The sequence below is a fragment of the Poeciliopsis prolifica genome, unplaced genomic scaffold (assembly GCF_027474105.1).
Source record: "Poeciliopsis prolifica strain line A6 unplaced genomic scaffold, Auburn_PproV2 SCAFFOLD017, whole genome shotgun sequence".
Taxonomy (NCBI): Eukaryota; Metazoa; Chordata; class Actinopteri; order Cyprinodontiformes; family Poeciliidae; genus Poeciliopsis; species Poeciliopsis prolifica.
In genome coordinates this window covers 9,225,970-9,253,845 of record NW_026562392.1, presented here as the reverse complement: position 1 = coordinate 9,253,845, position 27,876 = coordinate 9,225,970, and the positions used below count along the sequence as shown (strand labels likewise).

The 27,876-nt window shown below is 37.3% G+C and overlaps 1 protein-coding gene across 1 annotated transcript in view; it reads left to right on the top strand.

Moving 5' to 3' along the window:
• The window catches only part of cdkal1 (CDK5 regulatory subunit associated protein 1-like 1), a 179,692-nt gene that overhangs the window by 80,745 nt on the left and 71,071 nt on the right, over positions 1-27,876 (top strand). Inside the window, exon 9 of the mRNA XM_055042067.1 lies at positions 19,630-19,796. Coding sequence (XP_054898042.1) covers positions 19,630-19,796 — 167 coding nt within the window. The remainder of the gene's footprint in view (positions 1-19,629; positions 19,797-27,876) is intronic.

Sequence of the window (27,876 nt, the reverse complement as noted above, 5' to 3'; positions counted from 1 at the left end):
TCAGCCATACATTATGTCACCACTTCTGTACCAAAGCACTATTCAGCAATAACAAGTTGTATGTGTGCAGAGCTCTGAAACATTTCAACAGATGTATAGCGGTGTCAGTTGCGCTGAACGCTTTTTTTCCCCAGCACAAATTAAAAAGAAAAGGTTGCTTTTAAAGCCATAAAATCTTGCACACCAGGGTTCATAAACCAACTGTGCAGAATCAGGGAAGCTTTCAAGACTTCAGCCTTAAAGCTTGTTCTTTTGCTCTACAGTACATACATTTAAAGCAGTGTCGAGTTTGTACTTAATATGTGGTGATGTTGCCGTATGTTTTCTCTTAGCTTTAAAGATAACATTTTAGAGAACTTATATTAGGCAGAATGTGTTGGCATTTTTTTTGTCATCACACCCTTTAAGGTTGCCTGACACTGAAGCATCTCAGCAAAATTGAACTGAAAGAGGTTATATGTTTGTCTGTCATTCAGTTCAAAAAAGTGGAATTTATTTCCATTCATTTTTCAAAATTATCCATTCCAAGGATCTTCTCTGTTAATTTAGCTGTTTATGATCTCCAGCTAATGGAAAACCAAAATGCATTTTATCAGGAATGGCGAATATTAAAGAGTGACTCACTAAAAGAATCCCTTTTAATCTCTTCTCAAAAGATGAATAAGCAACCGTTCTTTTCTTTTCTCTTAAGCAAATGCTTCTGATGTCTCGTTCTTGAATGGCTTAACTCCAGGAACGTAATCTTGCAGCCCATCTCACGGATGAGTTTGTATGGGGGCTCTTGAAACTTGGGACTCTAGCTGCAGTCCACAGCTTGGTATTGCCCCCGACGTGTTGTACAGACTTTGCCTCACAATATTTTCAAGGTTGCGGCTGTCCCTAAGGCTACATTTTTCCTTCCACTCAACTTTCCATGAACAGATAGCTTTTTACCAACACTTAGCTTTGACCCTCCTTATGGTAGGTGTCAGTCACTGCTGGAGGCTCATTGAAGCAAAATTTATCCGCAGGACAGTTTTGGTAAAAACACAGAATGTTTGTGTTTTTTATCACCATAAATGTAGTAATTTTCATAATAGTGTTTCCTAACTATTAATGCCACAGTGACTACAAAATTTTACCTTTTTCAATGCAATTTGGTGCATTTGCTTTTGTTGATCTAAATAACTGTAGTTACAGAAAATGTGAAAACAACATACATTTTTAACTTTTATATCATCACATTTTTTCTAGAATTTATTTCCTCATGCACTCACACTCACCAGCACACAATGAATACTTCCCAAGGCCGTCTCTTCAAGCAAGGTTTGTGTAACCCAGCTGCAGCCTCACCTCTACCACAGCTCATTATGCATGGACATGAGGCTCATTGTGTGTTTGTGTGCGTCTGTCTGTTTATTCTTGGTTTGACAAGTTGAAAGCCACTGGGACTGTAAAGAGGAGAGGGGACTGTTATTTTCTTGTCTCAGTTCTTGTACTATTTAAATATATATTTATTTCTGGTTTACCCCTAAAGTTCAGCTAAACTGCTGCTGTCCTTCATTTGTGCCTCTGCCTCTATATTCTCCTTTGACCTCTTTTAATTCTCTCCCTGAGCTGGACAAAAAGAAAGCAGAGGGTGGTGTGTGTGCATGCGTGTGTGTGTGAGTATATGCACGCGTGTGTGTACCGTCTCCTCCTGTGATTTAGTGCCAAGCTGGCAGCCAAGAGCAGTGAATAGGGGGCCCCTTCCATACAAAGAGAGCACATATACACGGGGACACACGCACAACTCCCAGTCAATGCCAGACTGCAGGCCACCAACCACACACCTGGCATGCTGCTATTATGTCACCAGTGTGTTGTGTGTCTGCGTGCACTAGTGTGTGTTTGTGTGTGATTGTGTAAGTCCAGCAGACACCATCTGCTCTGTCCTCTGTGAACTTGTCCACACCCCTCCTCTCACTGTTCCACTTTGCCACATCAGAATAGTTTACAACCTGACAATCACTTTATTTTACTGTCCTACTGTATTTCCACTGAAATGCACTGTGCTACTAAATACTCTATATTATGTTACACCTGGACTTCACATGTATTTACAACTGTAGGATTGCATCTGTCTCCCTTTGGATTTTTTTTTTTTTCATCTTCTAACAGTATGTAGTCCTTATTTTCTCGTACAAGCACTTTGAATTGTCTTTGGCTGAAAGGTGCTATATAAATAAAGTTGCCTTGCCTTTGGATTGTTGCTGTGCTACTGTATGTAATGCATTCTAAATCTGCAACTCCAGATGTCTCAACTTCAGTAAGACATACATTCAAGTGCTCGTTTTTTTTTTTTTTTTTAGTTGTGATTTTATTTTATTTTTTTCCGGGGGTCAGGGGAGTCACCAAATGAATTGTAAAAGGAAAAAAAAAGACAGTAAATATGAATTTTAAAAATGTACTCACCTGCAAATAAGCTAAGTTTATTTTTCTGATAATGGAGAAAAATTGTTCAAGGGTGTTTCATGGGATTTCTTTTCACCCTAAATGTTATTTTATTGCACTGATTACTTTTTTCTGAAATCTATTTTCCTGATATTTGCCGGTCCCAGTTTTTCCCCTCTTTCCTCATTAAAGTGATATGTTTTTCTCTGCACAACATATTGTGGGGGTGGGGATCCTGTTCCCCGCTCAGTCAATAGGTGGCAGTAAAATACTTGAATTAATGCTTGAGCCATGTGCTTGGCTTTCTGGCCTTGTTGTTGTCTGAGAGTCATCTTGTGCCTGGTAAAATGTTTAACTGCTGGAAATCCTCTGACTCACATTTGGGTTTTATGTCCTTCCTCCAAAGTGCATTTCTGTGTTTCTATTTATGCTTGTTCCCTCATTTTTAGCTGTTCATCACACTGCTGTTCTGTCATTTGGTAATAAAATTAGAAGCATTAGAAACACTTCTCAAAAAAACAACTACAAGTGCAACATATTGCTATAGGAGATGTACTAAATATACAAATATATACATATGTGTATATTATATTCACGTGTTTGGAATATATACACATCTTCATGTGTACAGTTAAATGGTCAATGACTTATTGCATACATTATAATTATTAATGTGTTATCTGTCCTCATTCTTTTGTGTAATTTATCAGAATGAGTGAGTGCAGCTCTGAGCTGCATGTCACAGTTTTCCTTTTAAAAGAGATATGCAACTATGTTGTGAATCAAGTCTATGAAAACTATAAATTTGTTAGTCCAAACTGAGTTGCAGTGCAGTAAACACACACACAGGAGCAAAGGATCAGCAGAAAATAAGTGGCCCAAGAAAGAAGGTTCAGATGCTTCAACATGATGTCTATACTTGAGGATGTCAGATTAAACAATTTAATACTTTTTGATAACTTTTCAGTCTTTTAGCAGTCCTGTAAATGTCTTTGAATCTTGAAAACTTTTCATGACAACCCCTGTAATGTAAAGTTCTAGCTTTACATAACTATTTTTACAAGTCACTCAATTTAACAAAAAAAAAAAAAAAAACCCAAACATCTAATGATTTTGTCTTATATGTTTGATAAGAAACAGGACAAGATATTTTAGGAAATCTGCCATTGAATCCACCAAATTGTTAGCAAAAAGTCTGTTTTTATTGACGTTTTGTGAACATAGAAGTGTCTTTTTCAGAGGTGTTTGTGTTTCCTTCAGTGATTCTTGGTGCAAAGCCACCACAGGCGAGGGGGAGAACAGTTTTTTCAAAGGGTTTGCTTTGTTTGACACAGTGCAGTGAGAAAGCAAACTCCACCAGCAGAAAATGTAAATAATTTGCAATTTTGGTCTCTAATGGAACAGAATCTACGAGACTCTCAGGTGAGAAGACACCCTAAGTCAGGGCATAGGTTTCACATTACCACAAGGTTGTTTTTGATTGTTGACCATTGCATTTTGGCATCTTTCCCCAGAAGCATATGTTTCCTATGACCTCAATTTTGGTAAAAAAAAAAACAGACGAAACCTCGTTGGTCCATCAAGATGTTTTGTCTTGATGGATAAGTTGACCTGCTTAACTTATTAAACTAGTTCAAGTTAGTTTCTATCTTTGTCATGACGATGAAGTAAAAAAAAAAAAAAGTCATTTTTTAATTTTTTTTTATTTCTCGAATTTAATAAACTATTTTCCACGTTTCAGACTGATAAATTATATATTTCAATCAAAAGTTTACATGTTTATTCCCTCTTTGGGGAAATGTATAATTTAGTCAGCTGTAAGTTTTGTTTTTACATTAGGGGACTGAGTTTTAAAAAAAATCTAATTTGAAGAGTTGCATATCTAATACTCAGATACACCTGTGAATTTTATTTTATAAACATTTTTTTAGATCCATTTCTGGATAAATGGGCAGCCAAATTTAGCTGCCCTTCCAAATCTAAACATAACTTGACAATTAGCTGTCTAACATTGAGAGATTTGTTAAGTGACAGACACCACTTTCATTTCAATTTGATCTCTGGAATAGCCTGATAATTAAAAAACAACAAAAACCTAATACCCACTGCTCCCAGGTTCCGAAAGTATTGACCATCTTCTTTGTTAATCACACACACAAACAGTGACATGTACACCACCAACCCACACATCGCAATTAATTACTATGTCTACCTGTAATTTACTTGAACCCAACTTCAATGCTGTGATCAACACAACTCATTACCTGTAAAAGAAAGCAAAATCAAATGAAGTCTAATGAAAGGCTGACAAGAAAGGCTGAAAAAATGTTAGAAAATGAGAAGAAAGCATTAATTGTAGTCTAATAGAATAGATCTTAATTAAGTCCAAAGATATGGTTAAGCCTGTCCTCCTGATGGAAGTTTAAGTTATCTCCGTAAGCGAGTCCCATCAGTTCTATTGGTGATCTTTTTTTCAGATCAAAGGGCTGGGTTCTTACATTTCTTCTAAAGACTCTTTGAAAGAAAGACATTTTAATGCACTTTGGAAAAACAGGAAATTCACTGTTTAGGAAAACAGTGAATTCCTAAATTCACTGTTTGTGAATTTAGGAATTCAGTGGTTTGTGCTCCACCCTCGTGTGTTTGCTTTGGTGTTCAATGATAAACTAGTATTGTTATACTAGTATACAGAATGATAAATGATTAGACATATTATGAAAAGGCCATAAATCAGTCCATTCTGAAAGGCATATTTAATGAGCAACTTTTTAATTTTGTGCTTTGGGAATTTGTATCTATTTCAAAGCACACACAAAAAATAACCCTATATTGATTTGCTTAACTATCCATTGAATGTTTTGGTGACTAATTAAAATGTAGACACTGTCAACAGTTTTAACTAATGAGGAGCTAATAACTGTGTAACCGATTGACATGCCAACATTGGACTATATATAAATATGTTTTTCATTTAATTGTATCTAATTAATTTTCACATTGAGGAATCTGAACTAATGTTGCCACTGTAATACAAATGTAAGTCACTTGAAGTTTGAGTATTTAATTTTAGATTTAAATAGCTTATTCTAATGAGGTGATTGTAAACGATACTCATACTGAAATCGTCGCTAGCTGACAAACTTTCAAAGTTTATTTTTTGGAAAGACTGCTGAAGGGAGTGGAGCACTATTTAAGAAAATAAAAATAAACATGGGCTTGTTCTAGCTCTGTGACCCAAAAGCAAAAATGAACTGCCATCATATCTGAAGTGTAAAACACTCACATCCTTTTGGTGTGATTTGCAGCTCTGTGTGGTATTTAGGCATACATTTGTGTGTATTTCATCCCTCTGTGGTATATATTTTGATACCATCAGGGGGTCTCTTCACACCCCCTGCAGGAAGCAGTTCTCACATGTTGGACCACCCGTGGCCACAGCCGCAAGCCCCTAGAGTTGGGTGACATGAAAAGGCTACAGGGGAGACAGCTGATGCACACGCGCATACACAAATAAGTGGAAACACATTCTGAGACCTCAGAGATGCTCCACAAATGCTTGGAACTATTGTTTGTCAGCAAGTAAATGTTTCCTCTAATTGTTTCTACTCAACCTCTCTATTAATGCCTGAGGTTTTGGGTGACATTGCCTCTTAATGTTCTCCTCCTGGTCCCCCATCAGATTTCTTATTTTGTGGTGAACTTTTGGACACTAAATTACAATAAAAGCAACAAAGAACCATTCTTCTTGTTTTATTTTTCAGAAAAAAAAAACATGTTCCTTGTCATAATTTATTACCAGGATTCTTTTGTGTGTGTAAAGTTTTTACTATTAAAGAGACTTGTTTTAGATTTGCTTTTGTACTGGTTCCAGAGGCTATTATGCTGCTTGAAGTGGTTGCATTTTGAATCCAATATGTTGTCCTAACATTCATTGTGTGTATTTTATTTTTACTCCAACAAAGGTTATTTTAAAAATGTCTTCATTTAATAAAATGAAGACATTTTTATTTATTTACAGTTTAAACTATCAACAAAAATGTGTAATTTTACACAAAGCATTTATGTTTCAGCCATTTTTTAACAGTAACAGCTTTTGTTGGTATTATTAATAATAAATATGAAATATTTATTACAATTTGATCAGGGTGGTTCAGATAGCACAGTAGTTGTTAAAGTGTAGCTTTAATGAGAAAAGTAGTTTTAAGCTTAATTTGAACATGGCTGCAAATTTTCTTATTTTTATGTAATAGGATAAACATTTGATCATAAAGTTATGATCAATAATTAGATTTTATTTACAAAAAATCTTAATGGTTGCTCTATATGATGTGTTGAAACATATTGTGGAAGTACATTCACAGTTTGTGACTGTTTTTAGAAATTTTATATTTTAAATTTAACTCAGGAAGAGGTATAATTTTGAAGGCCACACTTCTTTATTTTTAAGAGACGGATGTAAACCATATTGAAATTTGGTGAAAAATAGAGACTGGTTGTCTGGATGAAAGGAGAGTGACACTGAATGGCTTTTACAATAACCATGCTTGGGACATGTTGGGACTTGTATTGCAGCACTTGTCTCTCTGTATCGCTCCTTATCCCTCTTTTCCTCTTGTTGTTTTCCACTTTACTTTTAGTGATCTCTATGTAGTGACAGTAATTGACTAATCATTGAATGAATTGACACTACTTTCCTTTTTTTGTACTGGTTTTAAATGTTTTGTCAAGGGAACATTTCTTTGGAAAATGCATATTTCATAAATGTACCAGCAAAAAATACACAATTGGGAGGCAATTAGTTGGCAATTCCGAAAAGAAAAGTAAAAAACAAACGATTATAAGAACAAGGAACAGGCAAGAGTGAAAAACAAACAGAGTAAATACACTTTGTGTTCCAAGCCGGTCGGAACTGAAAAAAGGAATTAAGCAGGCCAAGCTCCAGTACAAACAGCGGATTGAGGAACACTTCATCAACAACAACCCCCGAAGCATGTGGAGAGGCATCAGGACCAAACACAGCACTCAGCTGACCAGCCGCGACCCCACCCTGCCTGACACCTTAAACAGCTTCTTTGCCCGCTTTGACACGGTGGGCAGCAGAGAAGCTGTACATCTACCCCGACTGGAAGAGCAGTACCAGCCTCTCGTCCTGCAGCAGCACCAGGTGACGTCCACCCTGAGGAGGATCAACACCCGCAAAGCTACAGGACCGGACAAGGTGTCAGGCCAGACGCTGAAAACGTGCGCCGACCAGCTGGCAGGAGTGTTTCTGGACATTTTCAATCTGTCCCTGCAGTTCACCATGGTTCCTGAGTGTCTCAAGTCTTCCACCATCATCCCTGTACCGAAGAAGACGACCATCACCAGCCTGAACGATTACCGGCCCATCGCTCTGACCCCGGTGATCATGAAGTGCTTTGAGAGGATTCTTCTGAGGTACATCAGACACTTCATCCCTGCAGACCTGGACAGCCTCCAGTTCGCCTACAGAGCGAACCGGTCAACAGAGGATGCTGTCTCCATCACTCTGCACACAGCCCTGACCCATCTGCAGCATCCCAACACCTACGTCAGGATGCTATTTGTAGACTTCAGCTCAGCATTTAACACCGTCATCCCAGACAAGCTGGTGCTGAAGCTACTCAAGGTGGGGCTGCCTGCTTCACTGTGCCACTGGATCAGAGACTTCCTCACCAACAGGCCTCAGGTGGTGAGAATAGGTGGCTCAACATCGTCCCCACTGGTCCTCAACACAGGCACACCGCAGGGCTGTGTGCTCAGCCCAGCTCTCTTCACCCTGTTCACACACGACTGCGTTGCCATCCACCCCACCAACACAGTCGTCAAGTTCGCGGACGACACAACAGTAGTGGGTCTCATTTCAGACAACAACGAGACCCACTACAGAGAGGAAATTCAGCAGCTCACTCAGTGGTGTTCAGCCAATAACTTGGTGCTGAACACAGGGAACCAAGGAGGTCATTGTGGATTACAGAAGGTCCAGGAGGACGGGTCACTCTCCCCTTCTCATAGATGGAGAAGAGGTGGAGCGTGTGGACAAACATCAAGTTCCTGGGCCTCCACATCACGTCTGACCTCTCCTGGAATACCAACACCTCCCACCTGGTGAAGAAAGCACAACAAAGGCTCTTCTTCCTCAGGAAACTGAGACGGGCTGGACTTTCCTCACGGCTGCTCGTGAACTTTTACAGGGCGACGATCGAGAGCGTCCTCTGCCTCAACGTGACTGTGTGGTATGGTAGCTGCACAGCACTGGAGAGGAAACAACTGACATGGGTGGTGAGAACAGCACAAGGCATTGTGGGATGCCCCCTCCCGGACCTGGACTCTATTTACATAGGCCGGGTCAAGAAGAGAGCTGGATCCATAGCCATGGATTCCAGCCACCCGGGCCACAGACTGTTTGTGCCGCTGCCATCAGGCAAGCGGTTCAGGAATATACGGACTACAACAAACAGACTGAGAAACAGTTTCTTCCCCACAGCCGTCAGAGCCATTACTCCCTGCCGCCCCCTCCCACACATATCATAACCTCACATACCCCCCACCCCACACACAGCCATTGCACTTGCACTGTCACATCATCTGCACTTTACCATAATTGGACCTGCTGCTTCTTCTTTGGTGTGGTTGAGTGCCTTTAGTTAATTTAGTTGTATATATTATTATTATTGTGTGTTTGTTTATTTAATATTGTATATTTTGACTTTTTGCACGGGAGTTGCAATAGGAATTTCGTTGAATCCTGTTCAATGACAATAAATGCTATTCTATTCTATTCTATTCTATTCTAAGATGTGACTTGAATGTGATTTCTACGGCTGTGCACAGAGGGACAGATAAAGGTGGTATGTTGCTGTAGTTAGCTTAATAATTCAGTTTTTTATGCTCCACTAATCTGGAACAAATGTCCAGAAAACAGATAAAATGCTGAAACCCTGAGTTCCTTTGAATCAAGATTAAAAACCCATTCTTCTTAGAGTTGCCTTTGCCTGCTCTATTAATAATTGAAACATTAACTCTTTTTTTTAGTGAAACATTTTTTTTTTGTTTATGTTCCTGCAATGAACCACCTTATATTTTATAATCATATAAATCACTTGGAATTATCCTGTTGTTTCAAATATGCTACACCAGGAGTCACCCACAAAGTACCTGCAAGCACTAGCTCTACCCTAAAGATCATATGAGTTTGCCTTGGAGCTGCTCAAAAAATAAATCATTAAGTGATATAACTAAAAGTAAACCATGTGTATCAAACTGGTAGCCCTTTGAATTATACATGAAGTAGCTCTCAGTGGCAGAAGGTTGCTGTTCCCTGAACTATGTAAATAAAGTTTCTGCACATTTCCGAAAGTTGCACTTTGATGAGCACAGAAAGTGTTCCTCTGAACACTTTCAGGGTGTACTAACAGTTTTATTCACCCATTGTCACTTAGAATAAGTTTCCTTGAACATAGGGTTTTTGTTCAGATACAACAAAGTTGTAAAATAGCTAACCATATAGATGAATATATACACTTTTGTCTCTCCATGCATCTCTCTCTCCCAGATTGTGCTTTTGTGTTCTTCATAGAGTAAGATGAACTACATATCCTACAGTAGAATTATGTTCTCGTGTGGCTGTAAAGAAAGGTTCTCTGGCCCACCTTGATCAAATAAGATTTATCAGGACTGCAACCTGCCCCAAACATGTTGACAAGCTCTGAACAATAGATTACTACTACTGTTGTCATGTTAATTTGCAATGTTAATTTTGCAAAAGGTGGATTTGAAGCATCAAAAATTCTCACTGTGATTCCAGTTCAACCAGCTCGTATGAGTCTCGCTGCTGAAAACGGTTCTTTTCAGACGGTTCTTCAATGCTTACAGTGTTGAAAGCCTAAAAACAGATAAGAAAACATTAAACTAATTGTGGCTTTATTGGAAATATCAAAATTTTACACATTGACGTTACAATTTCAAGATGACCTTATATTGTGCAGTTATAGAAATGACTGAAATGGTAGTTTGTAAACTCTTTATAAAATTTATCCAACCTATACCTGGGTGCCTACATAGTGAATACTTGATATAATTGTCTTATGTTAAAATATGCAATGTTTACTTAGTACCTACTACCTAGTAATAGGTACTAAGTAATAACAGGTACTAGTGAGTAGTGACGGTATTTGAGCTTTAATGAGGCTTTAATAAATGTGTAGCAGATTGGGATCAGTAGCCTTATGGCGTATCTCCGTCTCTACTATTTCAGTCAGTAAACAAATCAGTATTCCAAAGTCTCAATAGGGAAAATGTCCGATATGTTTACATAAAATTACTAACATTTACATAGTAGAGATAATGTTTTATAGTGTAGTGTTTCATTAATGTATGCATGTTTTTACATTAAATAACATTAACTTAATTAACACTTGCACACACACAAGCCTGAGTGCATAGTCTGTCCAGGCTTTGTCGGTTTAACTAATTCCAAACGAACACACAGATACACCCTGCACACGCTGCCTAAATAAATTAACAAACACAAACATGATGCCTGCTATTGGCTCATGAATATATTAGCATAAATACTGACCAGACGTATTATTATTTATCAAATTATTGCCCACGCGGGCACACACGTTCACACGAACAACCCTCAAAAAAATTAGGTCAACAGCCTTGAATTGAAAGGAGTTAAACCTTATTATGTCTGATTAATAACACAACTGTAGTGCTATGTGCGTGTGGATTTTAGCTAAGTTCCTCTATGTGGCTGAAAGTATTGGTGTGTGTGTGCGTCCACTGCCTTGACTTCTTGACAGACGATATGAACCATTACCACTTCAATGACTTTTTAATAGGAACTCATTTCCATATATAATCTCAGTTTTGGGATGTGTGTGTTGGTGTGCATGCGTGCACATGTGTGTGCATGTGTGCGCATGTGTTGGTGTGTCTAATGCCCCAAGCACTCTGCAGTTCCTGAAGTCTCTGAACCATACAGAAATGAGATCTGTCCTTGTAGCTTCCCCTAAATCTCTCTCCCCTCACACTCTCTGTAATCCAATCGTCCCACCAGTCTGCTGTCTCGGTCTCAGCTTCATTTTGTGTGCTTTTAATGACGTATGGTACAAGTTCATTATCTTGATAGGCTTATACTGGGTCAGCTCTTAAGTGGGTAAGTCTTTGTTTTATCCACTCTACAATTCATAACAAAGTATGCAAAATAAAGATTTGTTTTTCATCCTGAAAGAATTTAACTGTTCAACATACTTGTGAAAGTGTTGTTGGTTCTGCAGAAAACTACTAACCAGGGGTGTACAATAAAGTCTCATACTGAAACACAACACTGATTCCCATCAAAGTGAAGCGTGTCTCACCAATCACTAGCTAGTTGTCATCTTCCCCTAAAAATGTTTGAGAGGCAAGAGGAGAAGTAGGTTATGGGCATAAGAGACCTAATGTCCCCACCTTGGTTTTGCTTTTTTCTTAACTCTTTTCGGCACTAGTGGCCTTTATTCATTATCGTCTCTACAGAAGGTAGTTCAGAGAGAGAAGAAAATGTCATGAAGGAAATAGCCTGGGGCCAGGAATCAAACACAGGACAGCTGCATCAAGTTCCGTAGTCGCAGTATAAGGTGCCTTATGCTCTACTACTGATCCACATGGCACTCCATCCCCACAGCTTTTAAATATTTTTTGTTGTAGCATTTAAGGTACAGGAGTGACAGGCAAGGAATCGGGTTGCAAGCACTGTGAGAATCCTGAAATGGACAATCATTTTTTGCTAATGATTAAAATCGTCTTGAAAGCTTCCTGCTGATGTGCTTACCCATTTATCTCAGAGTTATGAGATAAATTGATATATCAAAATTTTGGAAAATTTGGGATGTCATTTTATATGTAGTTAATCTAAAATAGACAATTTGAACCTCAGTTGGCTACATCTCCACTGAACAGAGATTCACTTGTCTATTAAAAAAAACAGCTGTCATTTCTTATCTACAGGATTTTCTGTAGATTTTATATTTGAAAATGATCAAGTTTACGTCCTCTGACAATCTGTCTTTAAAGAAAGATCTACTTTGACAAAAAAAAAAAAAAACTTGTCAAAGACGATCGACCATTGACAGACTACATGAACCATTACTATCTCTCCTGTGAGATTATGACAAAATCTCACAGGAGATTTTGTCATAATATGTACCTGATAAGTCAATCCAGTCTGTAATGCTAATTGTTATGTGTGTTTATCCTTTTTTGTAGTTTACATATTAATCTAAACCATATCTTCAGACTATATATTCTGCTGCACCTCTATCTTGTCACACTTTCCTGATTCTTATGTTTAAGTGCATCTCAATTACCTTGCAATAAATAGCTTTAATAAAAGTGTTTTGTTTTTTTGTTCACATATTTCTGGTCATCACTAACACAATTGACGTTCAGATCATTCATTACTAACTTGTAAGATAAATGTTGAAATCAACTTCCTTTATGACAACCAACATTCTTGACATACATAAAAAATGATTGTCCAACTGGACAAAATCCACAACACACTTGCCAATTACTGTTGATAAAGCCGTAGAATGTGTGTGACCTACATATAAAATTGCAGGGTCTTATACCACACCCAAGACCTGAGGATGTACGTATATATACCCACACATCTTTTGATGCATCTCGACATCCTATCTCTTGCGCAGTCACACACAAAGGTCACGCCTGCGGTTCAGAAGTATGTGTGAAAGTAGGCTAAAGTTGATGTGTTGGTATTTAAAGGATTGTGTGGGCTGCTGACAAAGCCATGCATGTACAGCCATACATGAATAAACACATACATGTGGAACGTGAACATGTCTGTGTGCGTTCACATAGTCTTTATTAAACGAGCCTGTGTGAGGATGATTGCATGTAAGTGTGTTAGGTTCATCCATGATGATTATGCTACCTGCCAAGACACCCACACACCACGTCAACAGTCACAGTCGTTGCTCTAAATTAGCATGGTTAATTACTGCAATTAAGCTGTTGTGTGTATGTGTGTTGGTGTATAAATTGTAGTGTTGAGTTTTGTAAGATGAGCTCTAGTGAGTGTTCGATTTTGAGCTGTGTGCATGACAGAAAATGTTTCTATTAGTAAAGTTTAAGAAATACAACAATTGTTTCTTTTTTTATCTCAGTTGATTTCTTTGCTTCAAACATTATCAGATTGAATTGTTGTTTTCTGAAGTAGGAATAAATAGGCAAATAAAACTCTTGCAATTATAATGTCATGGTTTTTATGCTCTGTGAGTAATGATTATTATATTTTTAAATTATGCATGCTCTGATACATTTACAATCATATCAACATTTAAAATGCACTAAATATTAATTAGTATTGATGTACTTCTCTTAGTGTCGATTGATTCCTAATTTTCAACTTCAGTGTGCAGAAGCTTAATTTTCTCTCCTTAGAATTTGGCCGGTTTTATAAACCTTGTTCACTGACATCTTCCCACAGTTTCTTTCTCCCAGTGCTGAGTGGGGAGATTTACTGTGGAATAAGATAGCCAGCGGGAAGCAGTTGAGGATAGGAAACACGAATGTGATTGAAGGTCAGACAGGCCTTCCAGTCATTGGCACTGTACAGAAGTGTTGCTTGGCTGTAACTGAGGTGTTTGTGATTCATGTGAAGAAGTGAATCATTTCTAGGAAGGCTTTGCTTTAAATGAGTGTGGCATTTATGCTATGCATTTCTAATGTGCACTTTGATGCACATTGATGTTAAACAAATTAACTGATTGATCTTAGCAGCGTCTGATTGATGTAGTTATGCATTTGGATTACATTTGAGGAAAGGTAAAGGTTAAAACAAGTCTTGCTCTTTTGCTTAAGATGTATTTCAGATGTGTTTTTTTTATAAAAATATTTGAAATGCCTAGTTTGGGAACAATAATTGATATGTCTATTGTCCACTTAATAATTGAAACTACTACATGTTAATAAAGCTATTTATTTCACAATGCACATAATTCTGAAATTATGTGCATTATGTGCAATACTGGCCCCTGAGCCAGTATTACAGAATATTTTAGAAAGTACTTCTTTATCAAAAAAGCTACCCACAAATCTAATTTAACTACAAATCCAAGGGTAATACAGAAATTTTTATTTTCAACAATTTTTTTGTTGGATTAAAGTTTGCATGTAAACATTAAAGTAAGATCTAGAAATAGTGCTGTTTTCTTGTGTTTTTGCAGAGTTAAATAAGCTTTTCACATTTGACAATTCAGTCAAGTAATGCAATGAGGAATAATAATCAGTTTTAACACGTTTACTTTGGTGTGAGATGTAAAATGCCAAACTCTTGTTTTTGAGACGTAGGACACTATATACTGGAACTTCCATTTTTGAATCATATCCTTGGAAATGTGCCCTTTCAGATAATTCAGTGACATATTTTGAATTTCCATGTATATTATAATTTTCATTATTGCCGGTGGCACCTAATCTGCCAGAAAGATTAAGATAAAACAAATGTTAAACATGAACATGTATGATTGGGAAGGAATGAAATTTGCTTTTTTGTTTGTTTGTTTCTTGTTTAACAATGTGCATATAGTACACAGGAATGTACAAACATCTACTCTGGGGGCTTGTTTTTATCTTCTAATCCAAATGATCACAGGAAAATATTTTTAGTGAATGAGCAATGTCTTTTTTAATTGACTGTCCACATATTTTGAGCTTCATATGTGGCTTCTGTGCACTTTGCACACCCTACATATTCCTACAAAACTGGAAAGAGGCAAACATTTTTGCGATTTCATGTATTCTGAAAATTTAGTCTGGTCAATAGTAGTTTACTTTTTGAGTGTTTTTGCAAAGTCACAACCATGTACTAGATCTTCACCTGTTCCAGTTTTGCAGAATATTTGCAATAATCAATTTCAGTCTGTTCATATAGTTCTTATCCTTTGTGCTGAGCAGTGCCATAGAACTGTTAGACAACCAGTACATTCTGTCCCTTGCTGTCACAAATGTAAAACTACATTGAAGCCAGAAGAAATAAATTGGTGTGCAGCTCAACCTGTGTCCCAGGTCTGCCTATTTCAACTCAAAGGTACAACATACCTAACTCTAAAACAGTCTGTAAAACCACTTCATTAAAAAGTTTGCATTTTCTCAAACTATACACCAACCATAAATCTGCAGAGCTATTCATATTCACATAGTTACTTTAAAAAGTATGGCTAAGACTTTTAAATATATTTAAAGTTACAAGAATTATACATATATCTTCACAAATCATCCCTAGTTTTGGGTGATAGTAGCCATATAAACTAGCGATGCACTCACACAGAATGCACACAAATATTTGGCGGAAAACTGAAGTGTTGATTGTTTGATGTGTATAACGCAGGCTGAGGCTTACTCGTCTGTTGTTCTTGGACAAAGACAAAAGGAAGTTCGTCATAGTGTAACCGTTTCCTCACTCTGTTGTTTCTTCATTTACCTTTATATCAGGTGAAATATAGGGCAGATTACCTTACTCAGCTTGTATTTCTCTTTTTTTAAAACCAAACTTTCTGCAGCAGAATTTTATATTATATTGCCGATGTGGTACTATTAGAAATCATAGAATTTAATTTGTTGGGGATCACATCCTGTGATCAGAAACAGAAAAGAGCATTTAGAACCAGATTTGCTATTTTATTATGTGAAGAACATTTTATCAAATTATGTTACAATATTCTAATTATTTTTCTTTTTTTTTACCTACTGCTCATAGTTTTAAACTGGTATTTCTGATTATTGACAACAATTGGATGCTTTTTGCTTGAGTAAAGATGTTTATATTCAACATGACACGACTAATAAGAGGACATTTTCCAATAGTTTTGAACATTTATTACGGAAAAACATCTATTCAACCCAACCAAACCCCTTTTGGAAATAACACTAACCATTAAGTAACTGTGATAAACCATATTTTTTGTGTTAGATTTCACTAGCCACACCATGCCGCTGCCTGCCCTGTAAAATCACTTGATCCACATATTAAGCGAATCTGTTTAAGAACCTAAAGGTAGTTATGTAATCTCAAAAAGCAACACATCATGGAATGATCTAAAGAAATCCATGATTAGCTGAGAAACTAAGGCCTCAGAACTCCAGAAAACCACAGTGAAAGCCATTATCCACAAATGGAGTAAGCATGGAACAGTGGGGAACTTTCCCAGAAGATCACATAAATGACTCTTCCAGGAGGTCACAAAAGAACCCAGAATAGCTTCTAAAGCTTTTTAGACCTCACTTTGATGATGCAATGATAGGAAACAGGCTGGGCAACAAATGTGTTCATGGAAGGCATCTAAGGTGGAAACCACTGCTGACCAAAAAGAAAATTATTTTACACCAAACCCCCCAACCCCCAGAAAACATTAATGGTTCCCAAGACATTTATGAAAGTATGGTGTATTTATGAGATGCACCTTTTGGAAGGTGTGCATCTTACTCCTGCCTTAAAACTAATACAGTACTTCAGTGTGTGTTTTGTATTTACTCTGGCTATCTTTTGCTCATTTTAACATTTGTATAGTGATCTGAAACATTCATTTGAGGGCATTACAGGGGCGTGGAGAGCATATCAAAAACAGGAAAAATCTGTAAGGAAGCAAATATCTTCCACAACAGTATGTGGAAATATTTTGATTTGTGATATACTGTTTGAATCAGAGCTGCTTCCTCTATCAAATGCTGAACCCTCTCGACATCCAACCCTCTCTCTCCTTTTTTTTTTCTTTCTTTCTTTTTGCTTATATAAGACCCTAAGCAAAACTAGAAATCAGTGTGGGCTAGAAAAGCCTGATCATTACTTCACTTATCATATACAGTAATTAGTACCTCATATTTAGTGCTTATAAGTAATATTGGGAACATCATTTCAACCACACACCACTGCCTGTACCCTGAGGAAGCAGCTGTGTAGTTTGTATCTAACCAGATGGAGAGAGGAGGACAAGCAGCCTTTTCCTGACTGCTACCTTCCCTGCATTCCTGGCCAACAATAACACCAGTGGCACACCTAATGACAAGGAACAGAGACAGAAAAGCCAAAGGCCATATTATTGGTCAGGTTGTTGGGTTTATCTGGAGATCTGCTAATGACTATGGCCTTGAGTAAACATGAGATTTTCCAAAGCATCACCCTTCTCTCAACATAGTGAACGAGAAAGCCACAATAGGGGTGTGTAAAGCAGACATTACACAACCTCGGCAGCATTGTGTTGTTGGAATCTCAAGAATTTTGTTTTGGGAGGAATACATTCAGTTTTCAGACCAATTAACTGCAGGTCTGACCCTGTATTAAGCAGCCTCTCAGGCATGGCTCCTCTGGGGCAGAGCTGTTATGTTAAATCTGACTGCTGATGGGCTATATGTAGGAAAAAAAACACCTCAATCTCAGGATGTAGATGATGCAGTAAAGGGCCTTGACATTGGAGTGAGACTGAAATAATTTATCCCACACAAATTACGAGAGAACTCCACTCAGCACTATCGTTTAGGACTGAAAGATCGCAAACATCTCAAATTATGGATAAATCACCTTGCTGCAAAACTCCACTTCAGTAATGTAATTTTAACAAATTCTTTTTAATTATGAATACTGACGGTGGTTAATATGTCCCTGTGTGGAGCTTGACCTCAAGCTTTTCAGTGGCCCTTCAAAAAAACATTGCTTTTGCAACTGTGATGTTCGTGAAGCATCGCTGGTATACCCAGAAAATAATTTTAAAAGAAGACCAAGAAGATAAAAAGAATTAATGAACTGTCACTGAGTCCCACACAAAGGACACACTGTTTTGTGCGTGTACGTGTGTGTTGATGCTGACGTGATATGATCTGAGAATGTGAGATTGGTTGTTGGTTTTGATGTTTTCAGACATGGATGGCTTCGGAAATCTTCATTGCATTTTAATGTTCATGATGATGATATCGCCAAACCTTTTAAATCAGCTTCTGACAATTACACTTCCATCAGTTTTAATTCAGCCCCCCCCATGAAAATCTATCCCACTCCTACTTTGTATCATCTGTATCTCTCTGTTAGAAGCAAGCGCCGCACAGACACACACCACTGTCCAATTAGCCAAGCATAATTTTTGCTATCTAAATGACCACATGCATCTTTCTGTCTGTCCTCGAACAGTTAATGATAATGATGGTTGCGCACATTTTTATGCCAGTGTGCGTGCAATTTGCCTTGTGCCTCTATAAGTGCAAATCTATTTTTGTGTGCCTGCATGAGATAATATGTCTTAACACATAGCTTAAGCAGACACTCGACCATTTCCAAACCTACAGCCCAGTGACAGATCATTAGACAGTAGCACTGAGCGTGGCTCTAATTTACTGTGAAGCCGGTAGATCATCCCCTCTTGCTGCATCTGACCTTCCCATTCCTGCAGTAATTGTTTGTAGGATGGGTATTTTTAATGCTTGTCACTGACTGTCATGAATAGGGTTCTACTAAAGCCTTGGAGCATTTAGATACTGACAGCAAGGGGCTTAGTGAGGTAAAGGAGGGACAGCATTTGGAGGAGAGCTGTTGGCAAGCAGAGGACGTAGGATATTGGTGGCTTGAACAAATTTGCATAAATTGACAAAACAAAGACAGACGGACTTTGATAAAACACAAGTTTATTTTTGTTGTTGTTGTTCATCTCCTCTGCTTTTATACAAAACAATTCCTCTTCCCATTTTGTATGCGTTAATTCTGGTCTCATTTGCTTTTACTTCGTTACACTGGTAACATATCTGACGTAAATTCACAGGTTGTCCCACAGCTGATTTCTTGGGATACAAACAGATCACTTTTGTTGAAAATCCCCCCGGCTTCAACCTGGGGGGTTTAATATTCATTACCTACAATAGGTGAAGTTATTTTAAACTCTGTTGATGAAGCCTGAAATTCCTTGAAGAGTAATTCTCTACTTCAATCAAAGTAGAGAAAGCCCCCATGGGAGTTTTTACCCAATTCAGCAATTTTTTTAATTTTTTTTTTTGTCCAATAATTCCCTGTGGTTGATCCTAAACTACTTATTGGTTATAAAACATTTTTGGCTATGTTATCAGTTTTGACATGAAAAGCTTTGAAAAGCACTGCTTTTCTAATTTGCTTTTTTATTTAGTGTGGTTTCTTTCCATCTATGTTTCCAGAGGGAGTGTGTGAGATCTGGTTGACAAGTGAAGACACTGGTGCTTACGGCAAAGACATAGGGACAGACCTGCCTACATTACTGTGGAGATTAGTGCAGGAGATACCTGACGGAGCCATGTTGAGGCTGGGCATGACCAACCCTCCTTACATCCTGGAACACCTGGAGGTATGCACAGACACACACAATCTGATTTCCATCACTTCACATTTTATCATTGGACCTTGTTTTCCTAATCACAACCCCAGGCGTTATTTGGCTAATTATAAACCTAACCAGGTCCTCATTGTATCATAAAGGGTCTGCATGATGGTTAATTCCATTGTTTCGTTATAATCCTCAGATTGTAACTATAATTTGATTTATGGTTCCTTGATGCCAATACCTAGACTCTTCACATGCCACCCAAAAGAATAATCAAAATAATGGTACATTTTGGTCAAATTAACTAAAATACTTACGCTCGTAAGACCATTTCCTCCACACTGTTTCTTTTTCCACCCCTGCCGCCCCCCAAGCCTCATACTCTCTCTTCTCTTTGTGAAAAAACAATATTGCTTTGCCTCGATTTAATAAACTAAATTGCTGTCCGTTCTGCTTACCAAGCAGTTCAGCTCCAGCCTTCTCTCTGCTCATTAGTTCATTTTCTCCCTCTCTAATGAGTCAATTAAAGACCATTGTGTATTCTTTAGCCACCCTAGTTCTATCAGTCATTATTGTCTTTTCTAGTAGAACAATGGACATTGTTTACCCTCAGCTTTTTTCCCCAGTTTGTTCCTCTTGATTTTCTCCAACTCCACTAAACATGCAGTATTTAGAATGATTTTTTCTTTTCTTCTTTTAGCTGGCTGTCTGTCTTTGAAAGAATCGTCTACAATTATTTGGGAAAGAATTTATGAATGTTATCACAGATTTCACTATGACTTGACAGTGTATATATTTATAGAGAACTTTTAGGCACTAAAGTAGCTCAGAGTTATGCAAATGAAAACCGTAAAAGAGAAAACGGCATTAAGACTGAGTAAAGAGTGCCACAGAAAATATGCAGCTTTCTAAAGCTTGGTGTCTTAAGCTTATTAATTTAGGATTAGTACATTTCTAATCAATAGATGTATGACGTAAAGTTAAGGCTGCAGTTTGAGTAAAGAAAATGTCTTCTAGGAATTGCTTTTGCTGTTCCTGATAATTCAAAGAAACAAACAAAAAGTGGTTCTAGTTATTAAGACAAGACACCCAGTTACAGAAATAAACAATCATGGTTTTAAGGCATGAATCAAACCACCTCAGCTTATGCAAGGCTTCTGTGGTCCATGTTGTGGCTCTAAAACAAAAAGAAGAATATATATTTTGTGTACTTCAACAGGCACAATTTTCCAAATATTTCCTATGTTAAGTTCTTATTAGGGAGGCCCAAGATTTATGGTAAGAGGAATCATTCTGATTCTCAGAAAACCTTGAAAATACCAGTTGGGGTAGTTAAAAAAGCTCTGGTAACCTTTCACTTGATGAACGATTTCGCCTTTGCAGAAAAGGTTGATTTTTAAATTCTATGAAGCTACAGCAAGCAATTTAAGAATTGCGCTCTGTAGTGAAAATGATCAGATCAAGGAGTGCAAATATCATTTTCAACAGAGATGATTTCTGTACTTGTAGCTCAGTTTTATATTCAGTTGTAAAGTCCTGCAATGAGTTAATTAACGGAGTTGAAAATGTCATCCAGAATAGTAAGAGTTTATTTCAGAGAAAACTTCCAGTGCTGTGAAAAAAAAAAAAAGCATTTTTCAATTTCCATATTTCTTCTGTTTGCTTCTTTTGTTACACTTTGATGTTTCAGATCGTCAAAGAAATGTCAACATTATAAAGTTATTTCATCAGCCTTATGTATAGTTATTCATAAGGCTGAATAACTGGAACTGAGGTTCCAGAAATAGAACCTCAGTAACAACATAAAGTGTTAAAAAAAAAAAGTAGCAAATTCAACAACTCAGGAGAAACTAAAGTCAGTTGAAGAGTTGACAAGGTCACAAAGAAACCCAGAGTAATATCAAAAGCACTTCAGATATCACTTTCCTTAGTAAGGTCCCATGTCCAATGAGTCTGGGCAGAAATTGTCTCTAAACCAATTTTTGTTTTAGAGACAGAAACTGTTTCAAACTCACTGCTGAGAAAACTGAAGAGACAGATCTCTCTCTCTCATTTCCCCCCTCACCCAAAAAACATCTTCATGATTCCTAATACCCATGGGAAATATTCTATGGTGTGACGGTACAACTTTTTACAAGGTGTGCATCCAGTTATATGTGGTCTAATGCTAATATAACAACCTTTCAGAAAAATAACAGACTATTCGAAATAAAACACATTTCTGGTGGTGTAATGATCTGGAACTGCTTTCGGACTTGGGTGAAATGCCCCCACATCCCCAAAGTAACAACTTAGTTACTGTTGACCAATTTAAGAAATTTCAATAAATTTATGATCTTTAGGATGCCTATAATATCTGCTTAATGAGGTACACATAGATATTTGCATGAGTTTTGGTCATAGTCATCCAACACCTCAAGTCAGCCTTTTGGTGCTTCTGTTTTTGGTTCTGTTTGTTTTTGTTTAGCTTTAGAGGCCACATTAGGCTGTTGCTGTACAGCAATACTAATGAAAAAATGGAAATCAAATCCCAAATAATTGTAGTAGTGGTTCTCTTTTTTCTAATTTTGGACTTGAGTGTTTTCAGGTCTATGACTGAACTCCACTACTCAGTTGTGATTGAGTGTTTAACTCTGCAACATGTCAGAATTAAATAACCCTGACATTTTACAATGCGGGTGTGAGGCACTGAACTTTTTCTTTCACTTTGGAGTTGCAAGACTTGAATTTCTTTAGAACTGATTTTAAGTTTAAATGCTGCACCTTAACATGAGTCATAGCTGTGTCTCATGTTCCCTACAAGTAGCTTAAGCCCAGTTCACACTACACAATTTTTTGCCCTTACGACAATCTTAGAATGTTCTGAGTTCTAAGATTGTCGCTTCCGACAATCGTAACCGATCATCCTGTAATGTGTGGTGTGTTACGACTGATCGGGTCCAGTCGGTGGAATGTCGGAACCGCTTTGATCTAAAATCGGGGATATTGAATGTGTTTAATCATTTTGGCTCATTCATTGCAATGTCTGTGGATCATTCTGAAACATATCCTTATTTTGAAAACATTTTTGTTTCTTTTGAAACTCAATTTTTTTTTTCATAAAAAAATGTATGGTTGATTTTAATCTAAATACGATGGGTAAATATGCTGGCAACATGCAAATTTTCATGGTTTATGGTTTATGAAAACCATCTATGATGGTTTAGATGGCAGGTAGATGGTTGGTAGATGGTTGAACAAACACAAAAACCAGGATGAAATAAAAGATGCATTGTACAAATAAACATGAATCCAAAAGCAATTTAGACAAAGTTTAAGTTTTGTTGCACTTAACAGAAAATTAATTTACCATACCAGTCACCAGCGATACAGAAATATTTCTTCACATGATTCTGGTATATTTTTCCAAAATATTTGTGTATATTTTCCTTACTGTTGGCTTCCTTTTTAATAAAATTTTCTGAAAACAAAATCCAGTTTCTAGATGAGCCATCAAGAAACTGGCTTTTCCTCAAGTGAGTCTGATATATTTAGTGAGATCTGATTGCTATAGATCAGCTTTAACTTTTTATGTTTCACCTGTGAAAATATAGCAAAGATTGGGAGCAAGAGTAGGCAACCTAGACAGATCAGTGTTGTTTACTTAGATTTACTACAGCGAGTTGAAGAATCAAGGATGAGTGAGATCATACATAAATGGAATGAGGGCAGAAATGAAGAAAAAAGAAGGAAAACAGAGGGATGAAGGCCCGGGGATAGAGATGAGGGGTAAGGAAGAGTATAAAATAAGTGCTGTGGGAAGCAGCAATAGAGGTTGTAATTAACCAGGGGTTAATGGAGGTGTCTAATTGTCCCCCTCATGTATAGGTAGGCTTTCTGCTTGGCTACATTACAATTAAAAAACCATCCTCCTAATGATAGGGAATAACAATTAACTGATAATTAGAAATATACTTGGGTGACACACTAGCTTACACTGAGCGGATGTATGTTAAGAATCATTTCATATGCTACCAGCTCTTTTATTGTTAATGTCTATGCAGTGAGTTGCATTATATCTTTTTTTTCCTGCTTTAATTCCTCAGTCAATTAACCTACATAAAGAAAGATAAGAATGGTCTTCCTTAAGTTGTCATTTTCTTTTGTTGCTCCTGTCCCCTATTTACCCTTTCTCCTTTCCCTCCTCCCCTGGCCTAATTTTCTGCTAGCTCTAGTAATTTTATTGTGCACTTTTTTTCTTCTTCATCTTTTACCATGTAAATTAAAATATATAGCGTTATTAGTCACCCACCACTTCAGCCATTAGCTTCCTCCATGCTTGGTTTTATCAATAAATTATTTTCTTCCCTTTAAGAAGACATTCAAAGCCTTCTAACTTCCCTTTTTCTTCTAACTTTTTATGATTATAGTGGCAATATGAATGCTGTGATGAGGGCCAGTTCTCAGAAGTATATTTATCCATCATTTTTAAGTAAGGCCAAATAATACCCTGCTGTCTTTCCATTTCTACAGAAGACCAGCACTTATATAAGATCATCAAACTGAATGGCTGTGATTGAAGCTGAAAAGGCCAAGTAACTCACCCTAGCCTGCTAAAGATCACCCTCTCACACACATTCAGATCAACACTTTTGTGCTGTCTCCTTCTGTCACACAAGAGCACTTTTTTTTTTTCTTTCTTGTCTGCAGCCTGTTTTTCTTGACAGATGTCTGCTGCCTCATAGCACCATTTGTTGATTGGAGCAGTTAAAGGCCCAATCTCCTCTCATGGGCCACTTCTCTCTGACATTTTAGTTGATTGCATTGTGCTGTCAGGAGTTCCTTTTTGAGTAGCTACATAGAAAAAGAAAGTCTGTCATTTGCAGATATATTTCTCTCTCCTCTCAGATATATATTTTTGAGCTTCAATTTCTGTCAGTCTCCACTTAAGTTCCTCCATGAAATGCGTTTAAGAACATTTGTGTACTAATGTGAGCTTTTATAGTTATGATTGAATCAGGGAGCAAGAGGAGTAAATAATGAGAAGAAATTTGATGATCAACCATAACAGTATGACCACCTCCCAACTAATGGACATCAGTTCTCACGTGGGCAACCTTCACCAGTCAAGGGACTGAGACCAAGCTTTTTGGCACTAGGCAGCACATTTCTCTCTAGAATGCCTTGATAGTTTTAAGATTTCATGGTTCCATGCACAGATTCAAGACTCTTTGTGCCAGATTCAGCAAAGCAGCCCCAGAAAGTAACTGAGCCGTCTCAGTGTTTCACAGTAGGGACAGTGTTCTTTTCTCTGTATGCATCTGTGAACATAGAGCTGATGCGCTTTGCCAGAAAGCCCCAGTTTAGTCTCATCTGCTCAAAGAATATTCTCCCAGAAGCTTTGCTGGTTGTCGCTATGTACTGTATGAATTTCTAGTCTCACTTTTTGGTCGTCTCCCATGGAGCTGACTTTGGCTTGAGCGACGACAGAGGGTGTAATTTGACACTGACGTACCTTGACCTTGGAGTCCACCTTTAGTTTCTTTGGAAGTTGTTCTTCAGTTCTTTGGTTACCCGTCATGTTATCCTTTTATTCATTTTTGCTATGATAACATAAGGCTGAGTTATAGTCATGCTTTTGAATTATGAAAAGCATCAAAGTTAAGACTTTAAATTTGATTTGTAAGCTAATATTTGAACATGGCTTACTTGGAGGCAGGGACAGGTCTTGCTGGGACTGAGGGTGGGCTTATGTTTTGATCTCCATCTTTAAATTTCACAGGTTAGTCTCACTTTTATTCTCCTTTATTTCAGACAAAAGAAAACATTCAATTGTTAAACTTCAGCATTATTGATAAGTGGGGTTATTCTTCACAAAGGAGTTTCTCGTTCTTCTGCTATTTGCTTCATCCCCCGTACAGATCCATGCACAGCAGCTGCAGCCACCATTACTTTTTTCTTCTGCGTCTATAAAAAAACATTCATTATGGGTGATTGACAGTAATCATTCAATCATCTGTTTGCATTTGTTTTTTTCCCAAAAGCATAAGCCCCTCTCCTGGTGGTTCCCACAGAAAGCTTTTCAGATGCTTCTGTGTGAAATGTCCCTTGATACGTTCGGTCAACAGGTATCACAAAGTTTGATAAACTATCAAACTGTACTCTGGGCTAAACAAACATTCATATACACACATGTACATTCTTATCTTTCAGAGAGTAAACTAATTTATCAGTACTTTACAATCTATCCTCAAGCTCCAAAACCAAGGCATGTTCACAATCTTGTTTAATGTGTGGTGGTTTTGGAGTGCTTCCTGTTTGCTAGCCCTAATCTCTTCCTGCTTAAAGCTAACTTTTGATATGCTAACAAAAAGAAATTGCAAAATGGGATGTCTCTAACTTTTCCACTTTGTTAAGGATATAAAACCAGCATCTTAACACAATGTGACAGTTAAGTGACAGTTTTTTAGCTATTTTTTTCTTTTACAGTGAAATTTAGATTTAATGTCCATCACAAGAGGTGCTGCAGATTTGCTGTATCCTCTGGGGTAAATTAAAGCACAAGATGTTTGAAATGTGTAATGCTGCAATCTGATTTACACATCTGTTACGGGAACGGATTGTAGGGTCATTTTGTTTACAGTTACCCACAAAATAAACCCTGTTCATATTTGCCGGTTAATCTCTATGGCTATGACGACGTTAATAACAGAGGAGAGAGAGAAAAAAAGACATGCCCGGGATGGGTTATAAATGTACAAATAATGCTTCTCCAGCAGAGCTTGAGCCATGTTTTAGTTTTTGGGGTCTTAAACATCATTCCCAAAACTTTATTTTTCCACTCTGGGATCCATAACCATGCCGTCCCTTTAAATTGAGTTTTCTAACATTCTGCAGGTAATCCCTACCACTTTGGGAGTATTGACTGACATGTTTTTCAGCCGTTGAGTCTGGACGAGAGGCAATAAAACTACACAGACGATTCTGTCACAGTGGTTACACTTTACAACTTCTGTAAATTCACTTCAAAGTCCATTAAAAGATGTAAATGTTACAAACCATAAATTTATTTTTCCAAAGCGCACTTTTTTTTTTTTTTTTTGTCTGTCTTGCTTTTGAACCAACAATAAGGTATAGAAGAGAAAGGTCTGGTCTTGATTACATCTACTGCAATAACTTGTAAACTATTTCATGTGTTAGCACTCAAGCAGAATCATTTGAAGCCCAGAGAACTTGAGTAGAATTGCATGATGTTCCTCCACAGAGAATAAATCAAATACATAGACAGCAGCAGTGCATACAGTTAAACTTAACATCTTTTGTGATACTGAACGTGTTTTGTATTTGTGCAGCAGAGCACTCATTTTAGAAACTCTGAAATAGAAGCTTTTACTTAACCTTAGTGAAAGTTCTCATGAAGTTTTGATCAAACAAACTGGCATTTTATCCCGGATCCAACAATGTTAATCAAAACCCAGATTATTTGTAGAATAAACATGAGCTCTCTGTCTCTGGCCATTCCTTATGAACACAAGGCAGGTCAAAGCACCACACAGACCTTTTCTTACCGCATTGCTTAATGCTAATAATACATCAACGAATATTGTGATTGCAATGTGTTTAAGAGATGTGTGCCGGTCGATACAAAAAATCAGAAGTATTCATTCAAAATAAAATATTTTAGCTAGTTTAGTTTTGACCTTTTTACTTCATGCTGACAATTTTAAAGTTTAACGACTGCATCAATTTTTAAGTTGACAATTGATCACATAAGCTTTCCTTTTATGTATCCACTGGAATCTTATTTTACTTTGTGTAAATGTGTTTAGGCTTTGGTATGAAAGCCTAAATAATTTTCTTTCTATCAATAAAGAAAGTTATATTGCCTTAGTTGAAGGTTGTTTTTCTTTTTTTTTTAAGAAAGAGGAAAAAAATAACTCTAAAGGAGCTTTCTTTTGACAATTATCTTAGATAATATCTGGTGATTCAAATATTATGTAATACCTGAATCAAGTTCTAAAGACTAAATTTCTCCGTTTTATTTGAAAAAATCCAAGCATGGTTTTGTATCAATGTAGGCGCCATGACCTGCACAAACATGTGCTCCACAACAGCTAAATGTCAG